The sequence below is a fragment of the Pseudoliparis swirei genome, unplaced genomic scaffold (assembly GCF_029220125.1).
Source record: "Pseudoliparis swirei isolate HS2019 ecotype Mariana Trench unplaced genomic scaffold, NWPU_hadal_v1 hadal_137, whole genome shotgun sequence".
In the NCBI taxonomy this organism is placed as follows: domain Eukaryota; kingdom Metazoa; phylum Chordata; class Actinopteri; order Perciformes; family Liparidae; genus Pseudoliparis; species Pseudoliparis swirei.
In genome coordinates, this window is record NW_026613373.1 from 1 (window position 1) to 8303 (window position 8303).

Here is an 8303-nt window from a genome sequence, read left to right on the forward strand (position 1 = left end):
TCCTTATGTCATGAAGTGTTGCTTCTCCTTTCTGTTGCTGTTGATCCAAACATTTTTACAAATTCCTACAGTGTCTGTTTTTCAGATGTCCTCTGACAGCTGCACCAAACTATGATGTATATCAGGTAACAAGTAGTTTCACAGATACACATTAATTTTAATGATACTTAAGTGGAAAATGTAATTTAATACAAATACAAATCTTTCATAATATACAATTAAAAAATACCTAAACCTAGGATGAGACAGATTAGCTGAAACAGCTATATTCAGTTCAGTTAAGATAACATGACTCACTTTTATTGGCAGTGTTTGCAGTGCTGCTTCAGATGTTTTACCTGGGATAGATAAAAGAGGTGTGGCCTTTTCAGGGCCACTCATCATTGCTTTGACAGATTTAGAGCAATAACTTTGGAACACATGCCAAATGGCCTATTAGCAAGACAAAGCACCCAGAATCTCACCTTTATTCAGGTCATGTGTCCCCAAAGATGGGAGAAGTTTCAACTCCTGCTCCACTGCACCTTCTCCTTGGTCTCCAACTTGTTCATTGCCTTTGGGGACGACAGGGAATTGTTTTTAACTGAGGAGAAAAGAATCAAGGCATGCAACAGCAATGTTTTTACTGCCTATTCTAGTTAAATAATATAACATTACAATTTCAATTCAGCAGTGGGTTTGTATTCACTTATTTTATCTTTTATGTTGTTCTTTTTCCTTTATGTTTTGATGGCATTATTTCTGCTGTTCAAATACGTGATTTATATCCCAGAAGATTTTAGATAACAAAAAGGTGGTGAATTACAACTCACAAAAATCCAAGAAAGAAATTGATCAAAAATGATGAGAGCAGCAGGGTTTGGATTAAAAATCATCTGCATGCATCATAAAACATGTGTTTCTCAGATATCCATCTGCTTGTCCAGAATCTGTTGAAGGACCGCTGCTCTTTTTCGCCAACTCTCTCTCTCTCTCTCTCTCTATGCTGCTGTATTGTCTCCTCCTATTATCCAGGACTAGACGCCCTGTGATCTCAGAGTGTTGGACTCCTCCCAGACAGACAGTCAGACAAGAGACAGGCTTTAAAGTTCTTTAAGCCCCAGACATGAACATGCATTTGCTTGAGAAGGACGCTAATGGGATTACACTGCTAGGGGTCAAGTGACTGAGGAAAGGTTATAAAGTGCAGTTAAAGTGCTTAACTTTCCTGTGTTTGGAATATTTAATTAGGATTAATTGGAAATTACTTTTTACATTATCCATACATGTTTAATAATCAAGCAATTTATTATGTCAGATGTACTGTGTATTTTATCGCTGGACAAATAATTCAATATATTTCAATTAAATGTATCTGTCTATAGCCCAAAATCACAGGTCACACATTGACTCAGTCTGTACAGCATAATACATCCTCTGCTCCAGGACCCTCACATTGGAACAGAAAAGTCAAGAAATATAAACAGTAATTATTGAAGTTTGGAACAGCAGTTGGCGAAAATAATCTCAACACAAGGTCCACGAGTAACTGTTCTGAGCTTTCATTTGTATCACACAATTTTCTTAAACAGAGGATTTGTTTCCCAGTTGGCAGGAACTTGTTTTCATTTTTCAACTTTAAAATGATATCGACAAGAATACCTTAAATTTCTCAGAAAGACGACAATTCTATGTCAAACTGGGCAAGCTTTGTGCGTTGAGAAAAGTTGTGTGAAAAAATCGAAAGCTCCAGTAATCACACAGCATTTCAGTTTATTTTAGTCTTGTGTCTCATTAATCAAATGTACAATGTTTATTTTTGGTGAGCCTTGTTCACCTCTGACCCCTGATGACATTAGTGAGAGTATTTCAATCACATTCATATATAATTAAAATAACACTACGATTTTGTGGACAGCTCTCCCCTCCTTATGTGCTCCTTACATTTGAAAAACAACTGTGGTCATCTTTAAAGAGTTTTATAATTTGTTGACAACATGTTGTTTAAAAATATATACATAATTAAATCAAGTAATTACTATGAATTAATCCGGGTTTTACCGAGATTACGATTCATTTCAATAAGATTTGTTGTAATTTAAGAAAGGAATCCACAGTTGAAACTCCTAAAGGTGTCACCTTCACCACCTTGATTAAGGTGTCTGAGAGCTGACGGCTATCTGAACGATGATCCGCTGACCCCGGAGAAAATGAGGGGATCAACACTTCTAAGAATGACTAATAACGTATTAAGATATGCCAACTTTATAACATGGCTTTTCAGAACGTGATGGGATACAGAATATGGTTGCCCTTTTGAGATGAATGTATAGCGGTGTGTTCTGGGCCTTTTTGCTATAGTTAACTATGTTCTTAGTTAAGTTTCCATTTTAATTCAGAATTGTTATCTTAAAGATTGTCATTGTCTGAAAATGTATGTTATTCTAATTCTTAATCTTTGCTCTTTCCTCCGCAGAAGAAAAAGAAGCTTGGGTTTTAAGGGCAGCTCTGAGAGGTCTGGCCATTTGGTGTCATGTTGAATAAACACAAAGGTGCTGGAGATTTCTGAAGGGAGGCTCAGGCCCCCACGCTGATCCTGTTTATGTGTTTGGGCCGGGTTTTGTTTTAAGTCAGAGGTGCTAAACACCTTCCCCCTGAGATAAAAGATGATTAATGCCTTTGAATGAGCGTCGCTTTACTGGCTCTAGGCTACTTAAGCCCTTCATTAGGGTGAGCTCGAGCCGGTCGACACACTCGAGCCACTGGGTCCCTCGCGGCTGAAACAGAAACACTGGAGAGATTTCCTTTGAAGTGAGCTCTGCTTGTAAGAACTCCATCCCACAAAGCATTCAGCATGGAAATTTGATTAGCTCTCACTTTTATTTGACCCCACACCACTCTGGGAGCTGGTTCTCAGGTGACATTTGAGGCTAAAGCTTGATCCCATATAAATATCAGAGGCAGCAGGGAGCAGAGGGACACTCAGTATTTGGCAGCTGAGGAGCAGATTGGGACTAAAGCCATGGATGTATCCGGGCCATTTCTTCTCCTCCTGTGTGTCCTCCACCTGACCTGTAAGTACTGTTTGCACTATTCTCTACTGCTGTTGTGACATGTTAATAATCAGCTTTTCACAAACTGGAAAGACTCAGATCTGCTCAAATACAAACATCCCTTATGTTAACTGTAAACACGAGTGTAGCAAAGGGAGTGATGCTACAACCAAGGGGGAGGGTCCATTCACTTTTAATTTCACGAAATATCAACTATTTTTTTTCATGCAAATCCATAATAATAATAATAAGTCATGCATAATATAAGTATATATATATATATATATATATATATTAATACATTGATAGTGTATAGTGTTTGGGTCTAAATATCTGCTAATTAATGCATTTCAGTGAGGAACATGGAGCCTGCACTATGAGTCCCCCGTTAAACTTTTTTTAAATCTGAATTTGCTCATTTTGAAAAATGTATCATAATTAAGAAAAAGTATGCTAAAATGTCAACAGTGTTAACGCCTTGATGTTTGTGTTGTGTTTTCTAGGGACTGGAGTGTTGAGCAAACACATAGATCATAGAAACCTGTTCACACAAAGACTGTGCTGCAAAAGACAGAGCCACTACGTCTACATTGGACAAGGTAAAGCACCAACACATGTTCTATGTCAGTAAACATGTTTTCATTTGCCACAGTCCTCTAACAGAAGACACATTTTTTTTTTTACGAATAATATAATTTAAAAGCAACCTAGACAATAACTTTTTTTTAAATATAATTGTTGAGATAAGATAATAATTCACTCCAAATCTACTATGTGTGTGTGTGTGTGTCTCCACAGACATCTCTGGGAGTCCTGTCAGTGTTGATGTGGGGCTGTGCAGGTCGCATTGTGGGGGAGCATCCAGACCATCACATGAAGCAGGACAGCAGGAATACTCCAAACATTCCTCAATGCTGGAATTCCTCAGGAGCAAGAAAGTAAGTGAAGTTCCCCAAAGGGCCACCAGGGCGCGCTGTAGCGTTGCGTTTGTCATCAGGGTTGTCCTGCTCAAATTCCAAAAGAAAATATACTTGATCATGTAAATGAAGATATAACTGAAGCTTCACGAATCACTTACTTCATTATAAAAAGCATAATTATATTCGAAGAAAGGTACAGGGGTCAAACATATCATACTCTACACGTGTAAAAACACTCACACTCAGTAGCACCACTACATTGATGCACACAGAAATATGTTGTGACACGTCTGAACCGACTCCTCTCAACCCGAATAAAAGATGAGGCCGCGCGGACCCGCCGCTCCAGACAGCGCGCCGCCGCTGAGCCAGCTGCCCACCTGCGGGATGAACCAGATGTGTGAGCCGACCGGCATGCGTGTGGACCGGGTGCTTCTTCTCGAGGGACCGCGGGAGGTGGAGGTCATCCAGGAGTGCCAATGTGAGATCAAGCTGACTCAGTGCATCCGGGTCCCGGCACTGAGGACCTACCACTCCGAGACGCCGTACGAGACAGTCGTCGACGTGGGAGGATGCTCCGGGTCCAAGGGCTCACCAGGTGTGTGTGTGTGTGTGTGTGTGTGTGTGCGTGTAGGTGTGTGTGTGCGTGTGTGCGTGTGTGTGCGTGTGTATGTGCGTGTGTGTGTGCGTGTGTGTGTGTGGGTGGGTGGGTGTGTGTGCGCGCGTGTTGTCTAAGAACAATCAAAAACCGAGAGAGGGGCTCAACTAAAGTGAGCCGCTAATTAAATGAAATATGACTGAAAACTAATAGAAAGTTCTTACTACAGACAGAAAAATGTTCGCTCAGTCTATTTAAAATATTTGAGAATGCAATAAAAATACAAGACCATTGAAAACCAAGTCAAAGAGGAAATTAAGGAACTGCAGTTGTTATTTATTTCACTCATTTTTATAAATAATAATAATAAAATCACCACTGGGTTCAGTGTCACTGTGTTTAATGTATTGGGGGTAAGTGTGACGTACAAGTAACATATATCAATATATATATATATATTGATACTCACTGCAGTCCCATATAGTCAAAGCAGTCCTGCACTGCTTCACCACTTCTCATTATGCTGATACAATTAAACCGTCCCTTACTTTTTGGACATTCCTAGATTGTAGCTAAATGTAATGCATGAGTTTGATTCAGTGATGATATATCTGTATTCGTATTGGTCTACTGATATCTGTTGATGTCTGGTGTATTAAAAGACACATTGATCAGTTTGGGAGTGATCATAACGATAAAGTTATACATGTTGCTCCTCTGTTATGCTCCTCCTGCTCATAAACACCTCTAACCTTTCCTATTTTAATCCTCCACAGAGGGATTCTCATGTGTCCCCACTAAGTTTGACTCGGCCTCGGTGGAAACCCCCAACAAAGTGGACCTAATCCAGACAGTGGCGGCCTGTGAGCTGAAGGAAAGCTGCTACAGGGTCCCATACGTGGAGTATTACTATGAAACAGTCCACCATGCAGATGGAGTAAAAGAGGAGAGGCTCAAAGTAGGTGTTAACTCTGAACTATCACTCAAACTTCTTCGAGTTCTCATAAATCATCAGTCTTCTTTAACCACAACAAAATATTTGTGTGAATCCAAATGTATTTGTTTGTATCCAGCGTTTCAAAATAAGCTCCATCTCTTCTTTGATTGTCCATGCATACTTAACACGAGAAGAGTGATACATCTGTGATGCCAGTTTCACACTTTGACTTTTCTAGTAAAGTTGAGAGGAAACGGGGGTCTCGTTAGGTGCCAGACAGTAAGAAGTATCTTTATTCATCAGACACGTGTGGAAGGCAGCACTTAATTAAGCAAATCCACTGGCCGGTGGCTGGACTGCAGGATGGCTTGCGTGCTTATTCATAACACAATACACATGCTAGACTGGCAGATTTGACTACCAGCTCAACTTTATTCAGGGGATTACATTTCAAACCCATTATTCATTCTCTTTTTTTCTTTTTCACAAAAGCCCAACTTGCACTTACTACAACGTTCATTCCCAACTGCCACAAAGATCAACATGATTCATTATGAGATGAATAATTAGATTTAAGATGCAAGTTGAATTCCTGGAGACAGTTGGTCATATGTTCCTCGGATCCAAAGGTGCGAGCACAGTGCAAACACAAATGGCCCCTGCAGGTGTCGAATCATAGCAATTAAAATGCTCAGCAGCAGCTGGGCTCCAACTCAACTGGGTCAATATTTGTGACCAGCTGTGAGCTGACTGCCCTCTCTCTGTGTTGTTAATTTTCAACAGGAAATAGATGTGGGCAGATGTTTGGGAGGCTGCACTACAGGAAACCGATGCCTTCTCAGGTAAGCATGAACACAGCTGCCTCACACACCCCCACCAACACCTCCTCTGCCTCTCTCATAACAATTGCCTGTGACTTCTGACACGTTCTGCACTCAGCATGTTGTCTCCCATTAATTCCCTCACCAAATGCTCCCAGTTAGAAATCCCAGACTTCTAACAGTTAGCGATAAGAGGTTGATTTTTTGTTCAACTCTTTCTCTTCTAGTCATAAAATAAAGTTAAATGATATGACAAATGAAATAAACAGTAAATTAACAATATGTGAATCTCTTATTCTTTTCTTATAAGTAAGATAAACTGATATTGTACAGTTAAATTAAATCTACATGTCTAATTGTTGCAGTACTTGAATTAAGCTATATGGTGTTTACAATGAGTGGAATATTCCAAGTTAAGAATCAATATGTTTTATGGATGCACCATTATAATAAGTTCCAATTATTTGTTGTGCCTTATTTATTTACACATTCCCCCTCAATTTTCCCTGAAAGGTTCTTTATCTTCGTAAAATGTGGTCTTCCAACTAATTTAAAATCAAGCATATTTTTGGGATACAAAGTATGTTTTGGTTTCACTGCCCCAACAGCAGGTCAGTCTGCTTCAATAAGAGACTAATGTATGAAATTTATTTTGTGTATTGTAGTAACTCAGACTCATAATACCATCATTAAAAGCTTTAGCGATATTTATTGTAGTTGAATTAGAAAATAAAAAGTTAAAAAATATCACGATCCAGACATGATCGATCATAACGTGAAAGAAGCTCACATACTAAAGTTAACGGTCACAGTCTCACTGCATATCAACAAGAGGCCATATGTAGATAACCAACATGTGATTTTAATGTTGTTTCTATTTTCTTTTGCAGGAATCAATCTGAACCTGCAATCTGCCACTTATGGGCTGAAAGACAGTCCAGCTCATGCGCTCCTCACGGCTACGAGAGCCACAGGTTCCTCAACCAGCATGGCCAGATACGCACTGTCCTCTCCATCACTTCCTGTCTTTGCCAAAACTGAACACGGCGCCCCCTACTGGAAAACAACTTTTAATCTCTTCTCTTGAGTTGAGAAGTTAGAATTCACAGCCCATTGATGACCCCACCACTACTAAAACACGTGTTTAAGAATTTGAATCCCTAAAGTATTATTGTATTATATGTAATATATGTCAAAATGATTATTTTGTAAATAAATTTAACACAACGATGTGTGAGGACAACTGCATAATAAAACTTAAAACATTTTGGAAAGATCAAAAGAACATGAAATGGTAAGACCTTCTAACATATTTAAGGACATTTGAGTACATTTAATGTGTAGCCCTCTTAAAAAAAATTATAAAAATGTGTTTAGTGTAAAAACTACATCAACTTTTTGTTAGTTAAATAAAACCAGTTAACTTAACAGACACAAGAGGAAGCATTTGGAGGCCTGACAAGACCGTCTTTTAGACTTCGAGACAATCGTATGAATTAATTATATCTGAAATTGATTCATAGATTGATAAGTAACAGGGTCTAAAGTTTCAAAGAGACAACATTCTAGACTTTGAAGGAGTACTGGAAAGGAGCACATGAAAAGAAAACCAATTTCGCAAATGTCACTTAGAAAAAACAACAACACGTGCAGGGAGTTGATAGCTCCTTATTTTGATATATGAACGTGTGAAACAATTCTTTTGTGTTTATCTTTTCTGACACACTATGAGCGGTTTTATGACTTGATTACAAGGTGTGATATAGAACAAAACTTTGATCTCTTAAATGTTTATTACAGTGGGGGAAACTGACTTTTCAGTGTCAACCTGTCTTTTACTCGTGCGTAATTGTGCGTCAAGATCAAAGGAACCAAATAGCACAGGGTGCCAGCTTCTTAGGAATGGTTTGAGTTGGCTAGGGATTGAGTTGAATAAATTAAACATAATATAGTTTAAGTTACTTTTAAGTCCAGGGATAATATATATATATATGT

General features: G+C 38.8%; 1 protein-coding gene and 1 long non-coding RNA gene across 4 annotated transcripts; one reads left to right on the top strand and one right to left on the bottom strand.

The window, feature by feature from the left end:
* Positions 1-38: 38 nt before the first annotated feature.
* Positions 39-7575, top strand: pnhd (pinhead). Of its 3 annotated transcripts, none has more exons than XM_056411162.1 (8): positions 39-125; positions 2456-3053; positions 3536-3631; positions 3831-3970; positions 4274-4550; positions 5327-5508; positions 6271-6329; positions 7199-7575. In XM_056411162.1, exons 2-8 carry the CDS (start codon positions 3002-3004, stop codon positions 7347-7349), a joined length of 957 nt encoding a protein of 318 aa, XP_056267137.1. In that variant the 5' UTR covers positions 39-125; positions 2456-3001; the 3' UTR covers positions 7350-7575. The 3 variants fall into 3 exon arrangements, with proteins under 3 accessions (XP_056267137.1, XP_056267138.1, XP_056267136.1); XM_056411163.1 differs by lacking the exon at positions 39-125 and having other exon boundaries at positions 1465-2803; positions 2938-3053; XM_056411161.1 differs by lacking the exon at positions 39-125 and having other exon boundaries at positions 1465-3053.
* Positions 119-4409, bottom strand: LOC130191535 (uncharacterized). Its single transcript, XR_008831234.1, has 3 exons — positions 4333-4409; positions 465-554; positions 119-363 (listed from the first exon to the last, which is right to left on the bottom strand). It is a non-coding gene; the product is annotated as an uncharacterized LOC130191535 (long non-coding RNA).
* Positions 7576-8303: the final 728 nt, after the last annotated feature.